Source organism: Tiliqua scincoides, chromosome 5, assembly GCF_035046505.1.
Source record: "Tiliqua scincoides isolate rTilSci1 chromosome 5, rTilSci1.hap2, whole genome shotgun sequence".
NCBI classification, from domain to species: Eukaryota; Metazoa; Chordata; class Lepidosauria; order Squamata; family Scincidae; genus Tiliqua; species Tiliqua scincoides.
The window spans coordinates 55,121,857-55,144,050 of NC_089825.1; the positions used below are offsets into that span (position 1 = coordinate 55,121,857).

The 22,194-nt window shown below is 42.9% G+C and overlaps 1 protein-coding gene across 1 annotated transcript in view; it reads left to right on the forward strand.

The window, feature by feature from the left end:
- ITGA9 (integrin subunit alpha 9) overlaps positions 1-22,194 on the forward strand; it is a 276,091-nt gene that overhangs the window by 162,333 nt on the left and 91,564 nt on the right. Inside the window, exons 17-18 of the mRNA XM_066627787.1 lie at positions 2,427-2,503; positions 16,804-16,954. Of these exons, the coding sequence (XP_066483884.1) occupies positions 2,427-2,503; positions 16,804-16,954 (228 nt within the window). The remainder of the gene's footprint in view (positions 1-2,426; positions 2,504-16,803; positions 16,955-22,194) is intronic.

The following is a 22,194-nucleotide window of genomic DNA, read 5'->3' on the forward strand; positions in this document are numbered from 1 at the left end:
GCGTCAGAGCATGCGTTAATGTTGGTTCAGCTACCAAAATCCCAGAAAACCATATTTGTTTAGCTTTATGCAGTGAAGTGGTAAATTTTACAGAAGCTCATCATGACATCTTCCATAGCCACACTACACAAAGATATACAACAACAACCAAAAATGCAACTTTACATATCTTTATGAGTGTTTTCTTCTCCTGACACTTTCTCCCACTGTGAAATTTATACTTCATTCAAAGATCTAGCTCAGCAATATTCAGCCTTTTTCATCTCATGGCACACTGACAAGGCCCTAAAATTGTCAAGGCACACCATCAGTTTTTAAAGGCTATATCCAGGCCTCTTGCTGGCACATGAGGCCCAAAGCTGCCGCTTCTAGCCCTTCTGCTGGCTGCTCAGGCTGCTTCATGCTGCTGTGTGAGGCTCTAGGCAACCGCGTTTCACTGGCTATGAGGCAGTTATCTCCTCTGGCCCTTCATAAGCTGTGCTGCCAGTGGGGAGCTCACATTCTCCAATGGCCCTACTAATAAATGACCTTCCCCCAAACTCCCACAGCACACCTGCAGACCAGTATACCGCATCACAGTGGTTTAAAATCGCTCATCTAGCCTGGCTTGTTTGCCTACCAGTGGCGTCACTAGGGGGTGCAGGGGGTGCGGGCCACACCAGGTGATGTGCAAGAGGGGGGTGATGTGCACTGGGAGGGTGACGCACTAAAATCATGGTGGTTAGGAGTAATACCAACATGTTATATACCGTTGGATGCGGAATTTCAAGCTGAATGCAATGCAAAAAACGGGAGTGAAATATCTCCTTTCTATCAAAAGGTATTGGCAAAAAACCAGAAAACAAAAAATGCATGGAGCCCAATGGAAAGAGAAACCAAGAGGTATTGCGCGTTTACGTGCGAGTAGGTGAACTTGCCTTAGTCCATTTGAAAGGGCAGGCTGAGAGGAATCCAACAACACCAGAATGGTCCTGTTCCAATGAATGTAGCCCCCAAAAAGCACCCAAGAAGGAGGTCCCTCCCTCCAAGCTGGCGAATGTATTGAGCCCTATGGAAAGCAAAACTAATAATAATAATAATAATACAGGTATTTCTATACCGCCTTTCTTGGTCCTCTGATTTCTCCTTAGACTTTGTTCAAGGCGGTTTACATAGGCAGGCAGTTTAAATCCCCGTAGGGATTTTTACAATTTCAAAGAAGGTTTCCATCTTTCAAGAAACCACAACATTCAGATGTTTCTTTCTTGTTCTGGTCGCCCATTCTGGCCTCCATCCTCCCACGCTCAGAGCAGATGGAATAGCTCGGCTCAGCTTGTCAGCTGCTTCAAGGTCGCACGGTGCCGGTGGCCTCGAACTGGCGACCTTCGGATGTTATCTTCAGGCAAATGGAGGCTCAACCCTCTAGACCAGATCTCCTGCCCACATGGTCACGTTTACTCGTGAGTAAGCAAACGTGCCTTGGCTCCTGGGCAGGTCAGGCAAAGGGAAATGTGAGGCCACCAGAATGGTCCTGATTTGATGCAACTGGAGCTCAACAAATGCTCCAGAAGGCAGCCCCCCCCCCATAAAAAGAATGAAACAGGCTTGACAGGGTAAGGTGAAATTTTTTTCTGTTTTAGGCTGCAGTCCTATCTACACTTTCCTGGGAGTAAGCCCCACTGACTATAATGGGACTTACTTTTGAGTAGACAGGCATAGGATTGGGCTCTCAGACTTGCAAAGCCAGGTGGGTCCTGATAGTGATATGCTTGAAATATAAGAACTTAAATTGAACTGGGTACGGGGTAGGGGTGAAAATCTTACCGATTCTTTTTTTGGGGGGGGGGGTGTTATTGCAGGCAGGCTACAGAGAAAATTCACTTGGTGGAACAGGGCTGGCTTTCCCTTATTTATTGATTTTAATTTATTTATAATTATTTTAATTTGCTTTATGATGGGTCCTGGAAAGATTGTCATTCTAAGAAGTGGGTCCCAGTGCTAAAAGTTTGAGAACTGCTCCAATAAGGTGTTAGTAAGTTGACACCCTGGGGGGGGGGGTGGTTGACACCACTAGTGACCAAAATCACTAAAATCAGAGTTTGGAGGAATAATACCATCATGTTATATATCAATCAATGTGTAATTTCATGCAGAATGTGATGAAACAAACTGCGTTGAAATATCTTTATTCTAACAAAAGGTACACCCAAAAAACCAGTGGGGTGGGGCAATGGTAGATCACCACCACCTAGAGTGTTGCTCTGCCCACTGCAGGGGGGTGACGCGCTGGCCTCCTGCACCGGGTGACGCGAACCCTAGTGACGCCACTGTTGCCTACTGAGATACATTTGTAGAACCTTAGAAATTCAATGTATTGATGTTATCTATGTTGCTTGTTTTTTCTTAATAAAGCTATTCTCTCTCCCCCCCCCCCCCATTTCTCATAGACTGTTTTTGAGAGGAATTGTCAATCAGATGACTGCGCAGCTGATCTGAAGCTTCAGGGTAAACTGTTCCTATCCAGGTGAGTGATATTTTGTTTGTTTATTAAAATATCTGTTCCTAAAAGGAAAAAAAATACTGGTAGTGGATAAATGCACATATCTTGAAAAATTTTGCCAGAGGAGGCTGACTCCAAGGCACATATTTTCAGTATGCAATATTTATTTCATTTCAAGCGTTATGATTTTGTAGTAATGATTATTTATAGGATTTAAAGCAATTGCTTTAAGCCTACACACACCTAACACAGGATTAATTTCAATTAGGCTAGTGGTTATAGACAATACTAAAGAATCTGATGGTGGTCAACATTAATGCTGCCTATTTGCAAGAGATCTTGATTGTAGATCTTTTTTTCTTTTCTGTACAAATAAGTGGGGCTAGGAAGTAGTATCTGCAATCATGGAAACTACTAAGAGGGGAATACTTAAGTTTCTGTCCCAAACTCTTTCCCAAACTCTTGGCTGGAGAAGGGCCTGTGTGGCTCCCTATTGATTCTATTCCTGTCTTCCTTGGTCCTGCAACTGCCCCTGCCCCATTTTCTCCATGTTTTACTGGTTCCAGCATCTTTGTTCTGCTTCTTTATTCCAGTCTAGTTCCCATTCTGCCTCCCTACCATAATGGCTACATCATAGCTCCTAATGGCTGCATTTTAGAACAGTCTCTTGGTATCTCTATTTATGAGTCTGCTTTGTCTTTTGTATTCAGTTTTACTTGGTCTGCTGTCAACCTACTTACACAGTGAATCCTTGAATTTACAGATGGACTTGTCCATCTGGTCTGTCCTTGATGCAATTTGCCCTGAACCACTTGGGAAAAAATAGCTGCATGCTGTTAATCTAACAAACAAACAAAAACCCCACAAATTATATTGAGATTCCATGTTTAAAAAAGAAAATATTGTGCATAGATGGGGGGAAAGCATGTAAAAGCACATAGCACTGCTTTCTGCATAGCTCAATTTGGTAAAACAAAAAAAATCCCTGAAACCAACAAAAATTAAAACTGTTTTATTTGGTTTTTATTTATTATTTAATTGGGGGCATGGGTACTTCATGGGTACTTCATGGGGAGTGGCTTCATGCTGACACTATACTACCTATATCACCTACCTAGGTACTACCTAGTACACTTTCAAAGCTATTATAATTTATAATTATAATGTAAATTTTGAATAAAAACACATAACACTGATTCTGCATTTCTGCCTTTGAAAAGCACAAAAATTCACACACAAAAAATAAAACTGTTTTCTTCTACCACTAATTATGCAAAACTCACCTTTAGTAAAGTGGGATATAGCAATGAAGCTGTACGAAACATTAGTGACAATAAGAACAGTAATCATTGTGCTCTATTCACTGAATAAGGAAAGCATTTATTTATTTTTAATCTTGGTTGTCTTTTTCCTGGGGGACTTGGAAAGAGGATGTAAAGTTGCCCTTGTCTGGGTTTGGGAAGTCAAACCAGATAACTCTCTGGATCTATTTTAAAGGCGGGAAAGTGGCAACCATGCCTGGCCCAAGCATTTATAGCAGTGGTTCTCACACATTTAGCACCGGGACCCACTGTTGTGAATGAGAATCTGTCAGGACCCACCAGAAGTGATGTCATGATCGGAAGTGACATCATCAAGCAGGAAGTTTTAAACAATCCTAGGCTGCAATCTTACCCACACTTACCCAGGATTAAGTCCCATTTACTAACATTATTAAAGGAATATACATAGTAGCTTGTTCAAAGTATAGATCTGTAACATTTCCCCAGATGCAGTCACATCCCATGGTAGCATCAAGTCTAATATATGAAAAATAAAATATCAGAATGAATGGGGACCCACCTGAAATTGGTTCGTGACCCACCTAATGGGTCCAGTGGCATAGCTTAGCGGGTGCAGGGGGTAGCAGTTGCACCGGGCATCAAGCTTTAGGGGGGCAACAAGCTGAACTTGACACAAGTGACCAAAATTGTGAAAATCTTGGTATGTATGAATAATATCATCATGTTATATATCATTGGAAAGGTAATTCAATGCAGAATGCAATGAAATCAACCCCATTGGAATATCTGCATTATATCAGAAGTTATGGCCAATTAACCAGAAAATGAAAACACAATAGCCTTATGGAACAAAAAGTGGATTTTCTTAACTCAAAACTGATCTATGAGTCTGATTGTTCTGAGAGCCAATGATGTTATTATGTTATTGACATGTTGCATGATGTATTATCATGACAGTGACTTAAACCAATCAGGGGCACATTTTTATTTATTTACTTAATTAAATTTGATTTCGTTGGGGGGGGGGCTACAAATCTTCTTTGACCCCAGGTAGCAGATAGATGCCTTAGCTATGCCACTAACTGGGGAGAGGCAGCAGAGCAACTGAGTGGCAAACTGCTGGGGGAGGGGGGAGGTGGGTTCCTCCCAATTTTTACTTTTTTAAAAGCCTAGGCTTGACATCACTTCCGGTTGTGACATCACTTCCAGGGCAACATTTTGAGCTTGGCACCGGGCTACACGATCATTAGCGACGCCACTGAGTAGGTCCTGAACCACAATTTGAGAAACACTAATAAAGACTTCAGCTTCATGCTTGAGGGCAACGGAGGGGTGCATCACACTTTTCAGAGGGTGTCATGAGCCCTCCTTCCTTCCTCCACTAAATGGCAGCACTCTGTGTATACTGAGGCTGACCCAGCAAGCAGCCTGCAACATTTTCTTTTCACATTCTCCATTCTGTCCCAAACTGTAGGTCATGTATCACACAGTATTCACCTCTTGAGTGTGTATTAGAGTCCAATGACTGTCTGGTCTTCCTAGAGAACTAAAACCTTGACCAACACCCCTCCCCCCCCATCCCTGCTGGGTTTAGCTCATACAGTCTTTGGACCAGTTGACTCATCTGATTTTGGAGCAGATCTGCAACATTTCCCCAAATGCAGTCACATCCCATGATAGCATCAAGTCTAATACTATATTAAAAATAAAATATTGTAATGAATGGGGACCTATCTGAATTTTGTTCATGACCCACCTAGTGACTCCCAAAGTTTGAGAAACACTGATCTATCACATCTGAGATCAAGGGCTGATGCTACATTTCGTGTGGCACACAATGTGCTTTCAATCCCTTTCTTTTGGATTTTTAATACACTAGCTACATTTTGACTCCTTGCTTGCCTTACCTTGTCTATGTAATGGGAAATTCAGTGGATTGTTATGTCTGATTGCTTTCACAAATGCTGCAATAGTTTTGATTTTTATGAAGAACCTCTGGGGTTCAGTACTTTCCTAAAAGGGTTTTTTATTCCAGATGACACCCCTCTGCCTCTGTTCCATTGCCTGAGATGATGACAACATATAGAAACTACCAGATCACCCAATTCAACTACCAACCCAGTAAAAATGAAAAGAGGGTAGCAGGAAGGGGTCTGTGAGTGCTAACCACTAGCCAAGCTCCCCTTAGTCAGTCTGCTTTCTCCCAGTACCTTCCCCAATATAACCATATAAGCTGAATCATGTTCAGCTCTCTTTTCTGCTCCAAAGAGTAATAGTTACTATGAATCATGTGAACAAATATAATGGGGGGGGGGGGCTGGACAGAAATGAACCTAAATTTACAAAACCACAAGAGATGCACAAACATGCTCCCAAAGCAACTTTTCCTTTTTCTCCCTTTGTTCTCTGAATAAAATAATACTTTTTCTGAATGCTTTTTAATTTCTTTAATACGCTTTGCCTTTTTTGCTGTTGTTGCATGTGTTAATGCCATTTCTTTTCTCAGATAATTGAATGTAGGTTCTGCTTGTGGTAATCTATTTTGCAACTGCTCTAGCCATGTGTCACACAGGCCACATTTGTTTGTGTAGGATAGCAGGCTGCCTGCATGCAGCTGGCAGACGGACTAGGAAAGAGTAACCGCATCTAGACCCATGTTCAGAATATTGCGATAATAAAAAACGGACCTTAAAGCAGCAAAAAAAGACACTTGCACAAAGATATTTGCTTATGTGGCACTGGTTATGTGAAAAAGGATACAGCACCAAAAAAAAATGCTCTTGGGTATTAATAAGCAGACAGAAGAGAGAAATGGACAGGTGCCACCCCTGGAGCTGAACGGGCAGGTGACATCTTGTAGTGCAGCTGGAGGGGAAATCCTGCCCTGGACTATGGACTATGTAAATGTAATAACACTCCATGTGGTGCCAGGGGGAGCAGAGCAGCCACTTGAGCGGGAACGTTAATAGAAAAAGCAGAGTGCCCAACCTTATCATATGGCTGCTGCATTCCTTGCGGGGGAGAGGTTGGAATGGTTCTTGTGAATAGACAGCATGTCAATTTATTGAGATGGAGGAGTCCGTGTGATCTTTGTATGTGGAAAAAGAACTTGCTGTAAATAATTATTACTTATGGAAAAACTTCAAAGGCTGATTTTTCCCCCCTTCATATATTTCTGCTACCTAAACCTTCCCTGTGCTTGTCATCAAAAAAACTAGAGTAAGTTATTTGCCAGAATTTTTCGGAATGCCTATATTTGGCTGAAAGTCCAATTGGCATGAAGTGCTCAGAAATGCTTTTAGAATCTATCTGCCAGCTGTCATTCATTCACAGACCTTCCATGCCATGCCAAACTATTCTCTCTATAATGCTATAAATAATTTGCATTAAAATGCTGGAGACCTTCATTGTAGTACAGGAATTTCTTTTCAGTTAGCCAGATTAAGAAGTTCTTCTGTCATTTTGCATAATGCTTATAATCCTGGTGAGCAAAATGTTTGAGTCCAAATGTTTTACAAAGCATATTGATGTATATAATCACAAATACAGCCTAATGCCAATCCCATTCATTTTAGTGTCCCTGCTTAGATATGGGTAAGGACAGAGATGATTGTTTCAATTAGAGATGCCAGAATAATCCACCAGGTTTGATGCCTCTGATGTGGATGTTTTGTTTAGAGCAAATTTGCTAGACAGAGAATGCAGACTTAGAGTCCAATCCTGAGCTCTTTAGCTTGTACGTCCAGTGCTGGGTGTGGCAAACATGCCAAAAGGCACATCTGTGACACCCTGCATCAAATCAGCACCGGTGCCAGCTCAGTGCCAGTCGGTGCTGAGCCCAGCGCTGGCAAGATACTGCCCAGAGAGCTAGGTAAGGTGACCTCCAGTGGCTGCCACAGAGTTGCAGGATGCAGTGGTAACCGCTTTGGCACCACTGCACCCGGTGGTAGTGCCCCCTTTAGGACTGGGGTGTTAAACTGCAGTGACAAAGCTTTCCTTCATCATTATACATACCCAAAACTGATTGAACTGGCAGATTTTTGCCATCCTACATAGTGCAAAATCCAGAAGCAAGAGCAAAGATCTGTTTATTTTATTGTGATTTGAAAGAAAAAATATGGATAGGTGGCTGTGAATTCAGTATAATTAAATCCTCATGACCTGTCTTTGTATTTGAGGCTTCAAAGGGAACTATTGGGAGGTTGGAGTATTTCTGGGCTCATCGTAGCTTATTGTTAATGAGATGGAAATTGCGTTTGTGACGCAAGTAGAAACTTACTTGTTTCCTGGAAAAGTCACTAGATGAGTTGGCTAGCAATTAATCAGGAAGTAATGTGAGCTGCGGCAGGAGCATCAACCCGGAATGTTTTCCATTGTGGAATGTGTGCATTGGACTAAAAGAACAGCTCCTTGGTTTTCATCTGGCCAGTTACATTTAGTGCATTGTAAATTTATTTAGGTCAGCAGCAAAGGTTAGCCCTGTGTGCCTGATGTGGGCTGGGACTTGCCAGGTGGCAATGGGAACAACATGGACTATATGAATAAACTAGTGCACACATGAATAGATATATGTATAACATATAACGCACACATTTTTGAAAAACAGGGGGATTGTACCCAAAGAAAAATAGTCAAGACAAATACCCATTGAAATTAGTGGGACTTAAATTACTCATAACTAACTTATCTTATGGGCAGCTCGTGGGACTTAAATTACTCATAACTAACTTATCTCATGGGCAGCTGAATCCTATCTTGCACTGGAACAGGCAGACCAACTGGTCTGTGCTGTATCAGCACAGCGTAGGAGGTGGCTGCCGCACAACTTGGAATAAGGGGATATTTTCCCCCTTATTCCATGTCATGTGCCAGCCACCCCTATGAAGCTACACAGATCTGTGTCAGTGAAATCACTGGTGTACATGAGAGCAGCCCAGTGTAATGACAGGCTGACTGAGAGGGAGTTAGAATCCAGCCTAAGTTGCCCAGGCTGGTCCCACCCCTTCCCAGATCCGGTTGCCCACTGGCCGTCCAGCCTCCTGCCCAAAAATGTCCCCATTCTGCCCTCCTGCACCCTCTCCAATCCCTCACACCAGCCTCCCTAGGCCAGCACAAACCTACCATTTGCCAGTCCATGCAGAGAGACCAGCATGTGTCCGTGCACCAGCCTGTCTGATTCCCAGGGTGGCACGAATGTGCTTTACCTCGTGTTTGTGACACCTGAGAGACAGTGCAAGTCCACTGAGCCAGCCCAAGTGCCAGGATTGCACTCTGATTTTGTTTGCTATTCATGACTCACATTCTTTGGATGCAACCTTAGCTCCTACTGTTTTCAGGGGACTGTTCTCAGGATCTATAAAGCCAATTAAATATTACTGGTGCATTCTTTGCTCATCTAAAAACCCCTTGCTTCTGGAATAAAGATTTGGGGGAGTGCCATGATTTTTTTAAAATAAGATATTTCTTGTTAAATGCTATAGTCTCATATTGCAGATAAAACTCACTATAGTCATACCTTAGTTGTGTTCATCAAGGAATAGTGTTCCACAACCGCCCATCCAGAACACACAAGCAGATAAAATTCTCTGCACACTATGAAGATACAGAAATCCCTATCCTTCTTTTCCATTTTATATGTACCAGTCATCTATATTGTCTTGTTACATTAATCGTAAATAGCATTTGTTCCAATGACTTTGTACCAATCCTGTTTAAGTTCTTAGCCGCAGGGTCACATAAACGCAGCTAGCAGAAATAAACAGTGTTACGAAAGACACTTCCATCTGTTTCACCTGTCCTTGCATGGCTTGTGACCTAGCAAGGCAACCATAGCTTGCCCACCATGTGCAGTGGCATGCTGGCTACTTGGAAATTCACCTGGTTTTTATAGCCCTGGTTGGCAGCAAAAACAAGTTTGTGTATGCTGCCACACATAGCTGGTGGACGACAGTCATAGGAAGCTGCCTTATAATGAGTTCAGCTCGGCCAATACTGTACAGGATGCAAATATGTGATGAAAGCCAGAGCACTGTAAAGGCGCAGTTGTGTTTGGCATGTTGTAAATATAAATCTGACCCAGTAGACTTCTTTTAAAACCATCTGCATAAACTTAGTTTACTAACTGTGCAGATAGTCATCCGCTATGATTTCTGAAGTTGAGATTCTTGAAAGTCACCTGTTGAGTTGGAAAGGACCTGCTGTTTTGAGAATTTTTCTTCTGTGCTTGCGCATGGCTTCACTAAAAAAGTAACTGACTTGGGTGTTGTTTGTTCTTGACATAAATCACTTGCTACTGTGCAACAGAAATTCTTTATTGCCACCAACCAGTAAACTTTATGAGCTTCAAATCTGTCTTCAGTACATGAGTGATGCACAGCTTGATCTCTTCTTTTTCATCCCTAAGGCACCATAGTGCAATCTCTGTTTTGTTCCTAGAAGAGGTGGGCCAAATTCACCTCCTTGATTCTAAACGGGCTTTGTCGTTTTGAGCCTTTTTGGAGAATTCCTGGAAAACTCTCTGAAAACTGCATGGACCTGGATTATGTTCATGTCATCATTTCCTATGCATTCATATACTAAGTATAGGAGATAATGTAGTAACCTGAAGTCAGTTGGTCCCAATGGCGATGGCAACTGTAGCAGTGAAATGCAATGTGTTTTTAGGAATGCAAAGGAACACTAGAATATATCCAATAGAACAACAAATATTGTAGGAATTTTTTTCCACAGATGGTTTGCACATAGGTCATATTAGTTTACTTTAATATGTATTTGAAGTGCATTTTCCTTACAACATCTGCCTCTTTATGAACAGTGTAGGATGAATGAAATCATCCAGTGAACTGTCATAGAAATTTACTATAAATAATGTAAACTAAAACCACAGATTTCCCATAAGGAAATTCTGCTATGCAGAAAACAAATGCATTTGGTTTTGTGTTGGTGTAATGCTTTTGGATTTCTTTGGGCCAGGAATCTGCCAGACAAAATAAGAATTGACAGGGAAAGGAACTCTTTGAAACATACAGCTGCATACAAATGTTAATTAGCATGTAGAAAAACCACCATAGTTTTCTAATCAGCGACACAACTAGTCCTGTTTTGGGGAAGCAAAAGAGGCACAGAAAGTACTACACTGGAGGGACAATTCACAACAGTGGTGGAAATGGTCGTTGTGAACTGATGAGTCTGTATCTACTGACAGCTACAGAAATTTGTGAGCAGAAGCTGGATCCAGTGTAAGAGCTACCAATTTCACAGAACAGTCGTGCATTGCTTAGTGACAGGGATGCAGACCAGCAGCCTTGTTGTCAAACAAGGCTTGATGTTAAACAAAGTCTCCGAAGCCGAAGGGAGTTGTGCTCCCATCACCTCCAGAGGCTTTTCTGAGCCCCAGAGGCAGTGCGCGTCGGTGCGCTGCCTCTGCAAAGCTCAGAATGGCCAAAACGGCTAAGAAAACACAACTTCTGGTTTCCATCGGGGAAACTGGAAATGACTTTTTTTTTTGCCTTATAAGGCATTTGGAGATCTGGGGAAGCCCTCCAGGGGCTGGTTGCCTGCATGTTGCATTCTTCAGTGAAGTATGAGTATTCCTTTGTTAAAGCAAGGAACACCCATGCTTCCAGTGTTCCTAAAAAAAAAATGAAAGTACTGTAAAGGGGTGCAGGGAAGCGCACTGGTTTTCTGCCTTGCTGTTCGTATGAAAGATGTGTGTAGGATTCCCAGAGCTCTCCTGATGTCCTATCCTTTCTACTTTTTTCCTAGTAAGTCATTTACTTTGGGTAGATTTGGGCATTGGTCATGTTTAGTGTTAATACTTCTCCAGATTTTGAGGTTTGAGAGGGCTTTTGTGCTCTTCGTAGTCTTGTCTCAGTGAGTAGAGGTGGAGCGGACTTCAAATATTGTTTTACTTTGACCCTGCTTCCTCTTCTCTCTTAGATCCTTTCCATAGGTCACGGAAGACAAGAATCTGTAGTCAAAAATATCCTTACTTATATTGAGGGATTTAAAATAATGGTATACACAAAGTCATTTTCAAGTTCCATTATACTACTACTATATTGATGTACACTTGTAGAGGAGGGGAAAAAGCATATTACCTGGAGCAACTATAATGACTGGCAATAGTTAACTACACTGGCAGTGTGAAACAGCTATACAGTAGGGGACACCAAGTACTTGAATGATTCAATCTTGTGTGGTGATGATTGACCATCATTGTATATGAATCCTGGTGTATTTGTGTTCTCAAATTTTGACTTGGGTATCCCTAAGTATTTGGATGACAAATTGCCTTACCTTGTCATGTCTGTTGTATTGTATAACTAACCCCTGTTAGTTATAACATAACCCCTGCTAACTGGGCAAAGAGGCACCTTCTTAAGTGGTAGTGTGTTTAGCAGGGGTAGAACAATTGTCCCTTTTCATCCCAGCATTGTGTCTTTTACAGAGGCTATTGCTGGTGTCTCTTCTGCATCTTTTTTAAAATTGTTTGCCCTTTAGAGACAGGGAGTTGTTTATTTATTTGTTTAGGTGTGTAAACTGCTCTGCAATCTATTTTTTGTTGGAAAGTGGCATATTAATATATTAATAATAATATTAAGAAGACGAAGAAGAAGTAGTAGTTTTGCGCAGAAATGTTTTGTAATGATCTCAGAACTATTTTCATGTGTTAAGACAGCCCACTCCTAAGGTCCCTGGTGCCATGCAGTACAGCGGCACAGAAATAGCTGCTATTCCCTGCAGAGCCAGGGAAGCTGCTGGAGGTCTCCTGGGGCGGGAGGGACATTCGTCCCCTTAACCTGAGTAAAGTCCCAGCCTCTGCAATGGGGCTTCTTAAGTCTGCATTAGCTAAATCACTGGCACAGACTTGAGAAGCCCATGTCAGGCTTCTGAGCCCGACACGGGATAGGATCCAGTAGAGGCTCTGCCGGTCCCACCTCCCTCCCTGGCTGGTCCCGTCCCGTTCCACCCTCTCTCTGCCCTCACCCAAAAACGTCTCCCTCCAGCCTCCCTCCACTCTCCCCACTCTCCCGCACAGTCTGGCGCTCACCTTCTTGCCATCTCCCTGCTGGCCCAGTTTCCTCTCTGGGTGGTGCAAACGTGTCTTATGACATGTTTGTGACACCCAGCACCAGCACTGGGCTAAAGCGCCAGTGCTGACACCCTATAGGATCACATCCTAAGTCTCCATAGAATATAAGCCACATTTGAAATACTTTCCCTATGACATTCTTAGAGGACATTCTAGAAGTCTCTTAAATAAAGATACAATATTCACATGTGCACCCAATAGTTCACCTTTTAAAAAAATAAATGGCTTGGAGCAGAGTGATCATGTGACAGCCCTTACATTCATAGGAAATACCCTTGGCACATATATGCTGATTGCTTGATGAATAAAAAATGAGACATGCTAGATTCCTCCCCCTTGCCTTGATGTATTATTTTATTTGCTTGCTGAACCACCAAGGCATAGTTTGTGTGCCCTAATGGAGCATGGGTCAGGTTGTTTGTTGAACAGTACAATTTAATTGACACATTTCAACTAGGGCAACACGGCCTGTTTAATGAAGTACAGATGCAAAACTCGGATGGTACCACATTGCCAGTGTAGCTCATACATCACTGTAAGCAATCCATACCCAATGACATCATGCCCCAGAGCAACAAACAGGGCTTGGGAATTCCCTTGCCAATAGAGAGATTCTTTTTCTTAATCCATTTCTTACTGAAAGTGTACCTGATTCATTCCAGATGTCTTAAGATTTAATGACTCAGGAAACTGCTCTCTTTAAAAGAAGGCCTAAGCGTGGTTTCCTGTTGCTGTTGTGATGAAGATTTGAAATCCTATGTCCGCCTCAGTCCAATGAGCTTTTCAATAAAGTGCCCCAAAGCAATGAATTTGATGTTGGTTCCTTCCATCCCGATAAGAGTTCATGCTATCTGAAGAATCAACCGTTTTTTTCTCAGTGGTGAAATACATGCTAGACTCAACCTCCTTAAATGTCTCCCTAATGCTAGTATATTTCTCTTCACAAGACAAGCAACAGCTGGAGGCAGTGCTGTGAAGTGCAGTCCATATTCATTGTTGCCTTAGTAAAAAAAACTTTGCTTCTTTGTCTACAGCAGTGTTTCTCAAACTGTGGGTTCGGACCCACTAGGTGGGTCGCAAATCAACTTCAGGTGGGTCTCTGTTCATTTCAATATTTTATTTTTAATATATTAGACTGATGTTATCATGGGATGTGACTGCATTTGGGGTAATGTTACAGATCTGTACTTTTAACAAGCTACTATGTATATTCTTTTAACAATGATAGTCAATGGGACTTACTCCTGGGTAAGTGTGGGTAGGATTGCAGCCTAGGCTTGTAAAAAATTTCCTGCTTGACGATGTCACTTCTGGTTAGGACCCATTTACGGTGGGTCCTAGCAGATTCTCATTCTAAAAAGTGGGTCCCAGTGCTAAATGTGTGAGAACCACTCATCTGCAGTAAATAATTTTAAGTGTTAACAACTTGTTAGAGATGTTTGAAAATGTTATTGGTTACCTTACTCTGAAGTAAGCCCAGTAAGATTTAGAGCTTAATCCAAAGCGCTCAATCAGCCGGTGCAGTTCCCTTGCACTGGCCAGGAGTGTCGCAAACATGCCATAAGGAGGCACATTTATGAGCCAAGGAGTCTGGTGCAAGGATGCGCGTTAGCCTCCCTGCATTGGATCCTAGCCTGCAAAGAGTGAGTTCATGCTGGCCTGAAGAGGCCAATGTGAGGAGTTGGGGAGGGTGGCAGGAGGGCGAAATGAGGGCATTTTGGGGTGGAGGGAGAGTCCACTAATGGGTGGACCAAGCCTGGTAGGGGGTTGGAACCTGCCTGGGCAACCTAGGCCATATACTAACTCCTCTCCCAAGCAGTCCGTCATTACACTGGGCTGCTCAGATCTGCACCAGTGAAATTGCCGTGGCAGATCCCTGTAGCCCCACTGAAGTGGCTGCCACGCTACAAAGGGTAAGGAGAAGTAAATTTCCTTACTCCGAATTGCACGGCAGCCACTTCCTGTCGGCCTGCTTGTTCCAGCGCAGTTGACCTGAACGCTCCAGCACAGGATAGGATTGGGCTGCTCGGCTGTAATGTGATCTTATTCACCAGAAACAAGCACCTCTACATATTGCCTGTTTTTGTTTTTAAAACAAAACAAAATCAAGTTGGCATCTTCTATTGAATTAATATTGGTTTGTTGCATTGAATTAAGTATTTAATGTTGAAACAGAATGTGAGAGATTTTAGGCCATTTCAGGGCTTGTTCAGGGTGGACCTACACTTTACATGCATACACACGTAACAACAATGCATAGACATCATCATGGGGGTGCTTAAAACCTTTTCTCTACCTACCACTTCTGCATTCCCCTAGTTAGGGTCTGTAGCTCAGTGGTAGTATACATGTCTTGCATGCAGAACATCACAGGTTCAATCCCCTGTATCTACTGGAAGGGTAGAGGAGAATTCCTGTCTGAAACTTTGGAGAGCCAACTGCTAGTCAGTGTCAATAATACTGAGTTAGCTGGACCATTGATCAAATTTAGTATAAGGCAATTTTCTGTGTTCCTAATACAAATACCACCCCACTCCCCCCCCCCACACACACAGTTTGGGAACCACTGGACTATATAACCTTAGGCCCTCAGTCAGAATAAAAAAGCAGAATGAGGGCCCAATCCTATGCGACATGTGCCGGCCCACCACTGACATGCACTGACGCAAATGTGCCTTAAAGCACACTTGCGGCAGTCAGCACCAGCCCAACGCTGGAACAGGCTCTGCATGTGTCTGTGGTGGGCCAGCGTTGGTTGGAAGCCAACTGCTGCCACCTGGCGCTCCATTTGAGCTGGGCAGCGGAGAGGTGAGTGGAGGCATGGGGGAAAGTGATCCAGGGCAAGGAAGGGGGAGGGAGCAAGGCAGGAGGGGTGTGGGACCAGTGAAGCTCAGCTCTCCCAGATCCAAAGCCCAGCATTGAGCCTCTTGGCCCAACATGGGACTATTTTACTCTGCACTGGTTAAATAGCGGGTGCAGAGTCATGTAGCCCCATTGCAGGGATGCTTCCCTTATTTGGGAGAAGGGGCCAAATGTCTCCTTCCCCCAAGGAGGCGTTGGGAGCTGCCACCAGCTGCCCAACATCTATAGGATGCAGCGGCAGCCATTTCAGCACTGCTGCAGCCTTGCATGCCGGGCATGTCAGGATTGGGCTGTGAATTCTCTGAGCTATATACAAGCCAATGCCTGCCAAGTATATCCATTCATTTTAACAGGGATTTCTCAGGAGCAGCCATAATTATGCATTCAACGGGATGGAGATGAGATCAAACAAATGGGTAGACGTCCTGTCAGGAACCAATCTGTGAGTCATAGCTAGTCATTGAGTTCATAATGTAGCAAAAAAGTGAACCATATCTGGACTAGGCTGCTGGGAAACTGTTAGCAAGAACTAGAATCACTGGGGACCTGGGATACAGCAGATGTGGTCTGCTGTCTTTTCTAGGCAAAGCCCAATGGCCTGGCTAACGGTTTGCGCATTGTGTTCTATATTCAAAAGAAAAGATGTCTTCCTGAATCTTACAATGTGGATCTGAATGTACATTGTGCTTGCCATGTATCTTTGTTATCTGCAGTTAACTTAGTAGCACACTGTCTTGCATGTTGAATTGCTGCTTTTCCCTCTAGATTCTGTTAAAAGGTTGCCCAATGCTTCCTTATTCACTTCAGAGGAAAACAATTCCACCAGGGCTGAAGGTGGATGAAACACAATGAGTTGCAAAGTGCTTTAAAGTAATACTTTTTGGCCTGACCACACAGTGACAGACTAGGAAGGGAGCCAGGCACATCGTTCTTTTGTTTCCACTTGTCTCATTGTAATGGGAGAGTTTTGTTTTGGCTGGGATTTCATAAATGAGCTGTCAAGTTTCTCTGCTGTGAATTAATAAGAATATAAGAACGAGCAACAAAGTGTTAACTTTTTTTTCTTTTTAATTTTGGTTTCACAGTGTTGACGACAGGGCTCCCTATCTGGCTTTGGGAGCCATAAAGAACATTTCACTCAACATTTCCATCTCCAATGTGGGGGATGATGCGTATGACACAAATGTGGCCTTCAACTTCTCCAGAGAGCTCTTCTTCATCAAAATGTGGCAGAAGGTAGGAATAGAAGAGGTTAAGCATGTGCTTTGCATGTAGAAGGCCCCAGGTTCAATCTTTGGCATCTCTGATTGGAGCAAAGAAAATATTTGATGATTGAATGACTGTCAGGCAGCAATACTGAGCTCAATTGATGGATGATCTCAGTCAATATAACACAGCTTCCTACGTTCTTAAATCTGTATCTTTAAAATATATGAAACCTAAGACTTTCAAAATAAAATGTTCTTAGGAGGAAATTGAAGTTCCTTCTTTTTATCTTTCGTATTATTCAAGGATTGCCACCTCCCCACCTCCCTTTCACATGGGAGCAGTCCTTGCCCAACCTTGTCATCATACAAGGCAAGAGTGGGAAGAGTCTGGCACCCTATTGGGCATTCTGTTTCTTGCAGGTGTGGCTTTTTTTTTTTGGCCATTAGCCAATATGTTTTTCTCTGTCTCGGTGTCCTTTAGCCGCCTAACCACCACCCCACCCTCCCATTGTTCAGCCTGAGATTTGCTGGTTGTCTGTGGAGCCAAGTAGGAATTTTTTGCTATCCACTTTACTGGTCTTAGTTGGCAGATTTTTTGCCGCAGGGTTTTCTTTGGCTTCAATGGTTTTTTTTGTTGCCAGGGTTGTCTCTTTTGTAAGGTTTTGTTCAGGCCAGTGAGAGGAGTAGGGATTTTGGTGTGCACTCTGAGGTAAGCAGAAGCCAGAGTGTGAGCCAGTGCTGCTTTTTAGAAGCTGTCTGGCTGGCTCAGGGAGGTCTTGAACTTGAAGTGCAAAATCAACCTCAAAAGTTTTTCAGCTTGGAGGAGGCAGTGCGGTCCAGCGTCCTCAACCTTTTGGGTTGGTGTAGAGAAGCTTGGCCCAGCAACTGATGGCCTAACTTTGCGTCAGTATGGGAACACCTAAAAGGAGAATAGATCTCCTTGGCAGTCTCCTCTGGGTTAGATGCCAGTGCTAAAAGGGGAGGCATTGTGAGGCTGGGCCTTCTGCAGGGTGTTCAAGTATGTGGCCTTTAAATAAAGTGGCCCAATGTTTATTCCAGACAGCCTGCCTTATGTGTATGTTGGGGAGGAGGTTTGTAGACAAACACTTCTTTGGTGATTTTTTCTTAGAGGAAAGAACTCTGGCTGCTTTTTCCTGGGAGTTGTGACAATTGAGGAGGACCTGACATCCTGTTGAGAGTTAAAGTGGTAGAGCAGCATGGGAGACTTTTATTTCTCATTATATGTCTCAGGTAGTCTTCCCTCCATCTCAAATGCTATGGGAAATGTTATGCCTTGGTGATGGTAGGACAGGCCACTGGGGAACAGTAACAGAGCAGAGACAATCCTTCTCTCAAGGATTCAGTGGCTTCCTTGCAAAAATCAGAGCCTGGCTGCTTTCATGTGGGAAGTGAAATATGTTGGTAAGCTCTTACGTGGGAAGGTATTCTATATTTGTAATGGTCTGTGTTTAGTATCTGATATCTGCATGATCACATACTTGAAGGTGGTTGGAGCCAACAGTCGCTCTAAAGTGTCTGCACCAATGTATGAACCCCTTTGGCTGCCACACCAGAGCTGTGGGGATTTCCAGGCTTGTGGTGATGATGTCATACAGCATCTCTAGACTTCTGGGAATGCCGAGCTCTGAGCAGCACGGAGCTTGTCTTGCTGCGCTTTTGGTAACATAGCTTAAAGGGAACACTGGTTGGGACTGCCCTCCTATGCAAAAGTATACCATGGTGTTATATGGCTGGCCTCTGAGAAGAGCTTTCTCACTGAAAACAATCTCCACCAACAAACTGGCAGGGAAACTACTACTCCTTCAGTGAATATGACACATGAGGAGAAGCTCACTTTTTCTCCATATTATCACCTAAAACTCAACAGAGGTAAACCTTGGAATAAAGACCACCCTGAGGGCCAGGTTTATTATCCTCCTTGGATAGTTTTCTTGACATTGTTACTTGTCATGCACATTGGTTTTTTTTTAATGTGCCAGCTAAGCGCTGCTTAGTAGACTAAATGCAATTTGCTTTCATCTGGTTATTACAGCTTTGAGAAGCAAGGACAATAACTGGCTCTTTGTTCCAAATGCTTATGTAAACTTCTGAAAATGTGTATTAGGTGCACAGACACAGAATATTTAATATTGTGATTTAAAGGAAAAATTATGCCCTGACTCTGTAATTATTAGAGTCGCATTTACTTTTCATGCAAGTGTTATTGTTGCTGGCTCTCATTTCCTTTAGACTCTTAAATTTCTGAGTTAATGACATTTCTTGGCAAACCCCCTGTTCCTCTTCATTGGGGTGAGAAAGGGCACATTGACTGATATTTAAAAGACTTCATTTATAGAGCTGTTTCATTTTCCTCACGTTCTGTAGCTAGTCATCATCAGCACCATGGCTATAGACTGAAAGGATCTTTTCCATAGCCTTAAAGGACATTTAGTCCTTAAAATGGATATCGTTGTTAAGACTGTTTTAGATCGGTGGGCTTTTAAGGATGGGTTCTTGCTTATTAAACCTCCATATTTTGCTTAGTAGTATTATATTTTCAGTGCTCAGTGGATAGTACTGTTTTTTAGAAATTCTTTATGCCTAATTCAATGTTGTTCCAAAATATTTCAGAGGAATTACTATGTGCTGAATTTTTCGTATGGTTGGCTTCCAAGGGATAAAAGTGTCTGTCTTTCCCCAGTACACTTCCTATACTCCTGTTATGTGTGGGCTATGGCACAGTTTGATACACAAAAATAACCCCAACTTTTGGAGGTGTTCACATACATTTGGAGAGGTTTATAGTGGTGGTTCATTTCAACAAAACAACATTTGGTCGAATTTCTTAGTAAAAACAAGCGCAAGGAAGTTTTAAGATCTAAGTAAACCGTGCTTGATTATTTAGACGTTTTGCCCATAGGTTTCTTCTGCCAATCAGTTTTGCACTTAACATACGAGGGTTGCCCAGAAAGTAATGCACCACATTTTTTTTTCTCAGCCTACAGTAATGGTACGAATGCAATACTTTAGATATACATTATTTGAATTTTCAGGAGTGTGCACACAAATTTTTGGTTTCTTCAGACAGATAGCGTAGCTGCAGCAGTGTTTCGAAATGGCATCTGTAAGTGATGTACGTTACAAGCAGCGTGTCGTCATTGAATTTTTCACTGCAGAGAAAGAAACTGTTGGGAACATTCACAAACGTTTGTGTACAGTTTATGGAGAATCTGCAGTCAACAGAAGTATGGTTAGTCGCTGGGCACAGAGGGTGAGGCCATTAGAAGGCGGTTCGGCAGAGCTCCAAGATTTGCAGCGTTCGGGGCGGCCATCCACGGCTGTCACACCTGACAAGACGCAGCTTGCTGATGTGCTCATTCGCGAGGACCGACGCATAATGACTAGGCAGTTGGCGCTGAAGCTGTCAATCAGCAAAGGAAGTGTGGATGCAATCATCCGTGCTCTTGATTACTCAAAAGTGTGTGCACGATGGGTTCCGCGCTGTCTTACGGTGGACCACAAATCTCTCAGAAAAAACATTTCTTCTGAGTTGCTGAAACGTTTTGAAGATGAGGGGGAAGCGTTCTTGTCCAGGATTGTGACAGGTGATGAAACCTGGGTTCACCATTTGGAGCCCAAAACAAAACGACAGTCAATGGAATGGCGTCATCCTCAATCTCCACAGAAGAAAAAATTCAAAGCAACTGCTTCCGCCGGTAAGGTCATGATCACTGTGTTTTGGGACTGTGAGGGCGTTATACTCATTGATGTGATGCCAAGAGGCAGCACCATTAATTCTGAAGCTTATGTGAAGACATTAACCAAACTCAAGAAGCGCTTCCAGCGACTTCGGCGCCATAACAACCCAGGTGAATGTTTGATTCAACATGATAACGCTCGGCCTCACACAAGTTTGAGGACTTGGAACACATCACTAAACAGGGTTGGACTGTGTTACCCCATCCACCCTACAGCCCTGACCTAGCTCCCTCAGACTTCCACTTGTTTGGGCCATTAAAGGATGCCATTCGCGGAAGACATTTTGAAGAGGTGATTCGCACAGTGCAGAAATGGCTTCGTGACCAGAACAAGGAGTGGTACCGACAGGGCATACATGCCCTTGTGTCTCGCTGGAGGAAGGCCATAGAACTGGACAGAGATTACGTGGAAAAATAGGGAGTGTAGAAGAAACATCATTCTTTCTTGTGTGTAAGTTTCATTGTGTTCAATAAATAATTGTTGAAGAAAAAAAATGTGGTGCATTACTTTCTGGGCGACCCTCATATAAGGATTAATAGTCCAGTGGAGCAGATCAGTGTTTCAAATGGCAGGACAATGACTTGCCCTTTTCTATTATTCTAAGTGCACTTAATGGGAAGTAAGCTCCACTGAAATCAATACTTTACTTCCAGGTAACTTGGGATTCTAGACTCTTTTCAAGTAGAGTTTGCATTCTAAATGAACCAAGCTAATGTCTTCTCTGGAGGTCATTAACAATAGTCAGTCTTTAATGGCCTGTGTTTTCCTCCTGTTTGGGGAAAAGGGTGAGGCACTAACCTTTGGGCTTGTTTTTTTTGTAACAAGACCTAAACGTTTATTATCGGCTTTTGTAGACTGGAGTTGCACCTTTCACACCAGAGAATCTTTTCCTTGCTTTTAAGAGCAGTAGTTTGAGATGGTGCCAGGAGATAAATGGCATCCTGAACCTCCCATCAGGATGGTAATCATATCTTTTTGGACATTGGCCTTACTCAATTACCCATTGTATATCAATCAGGCTTAACAGCAAGAACTGGTGGTAATTATTCTCTTTCATCTAGTTACTAAGCTATCTCCTTTGGTAGTTTAGGATAATCTAAAAACAAAATTTCCTTCTAAAAACAAAACTGTTTTCCTGAAGTACTTTTTCTCCCCCCAGATTTCCCAGTCTTTCTTTGCTTTGTTGAAGTCACTGTGGATATCAACCATCCATCAGGCTATTTAACTGATGTGAATTATGTATTGAATACTGCAACAAAGCTTTGAGCTATTATTCCAAAAAGTGAAATTGGCAAGACTCCAAACACTGGGTGAACTTGACAAGCACTTCAAGGCTTGGACCTCCTGGCCAGAGTCAGCAAACTAGCCCTATTGACCTACCTGGAACAGTGTGCTCAAACCTCAGATGTCCAGAATGCTGCCTGATCACCAAACCATGGTTTGGCTATCAGGATGCCCTGCAGGCTTGTCCATGTTCAAACATTCTCTTTCTCTGACCCATGCACATTT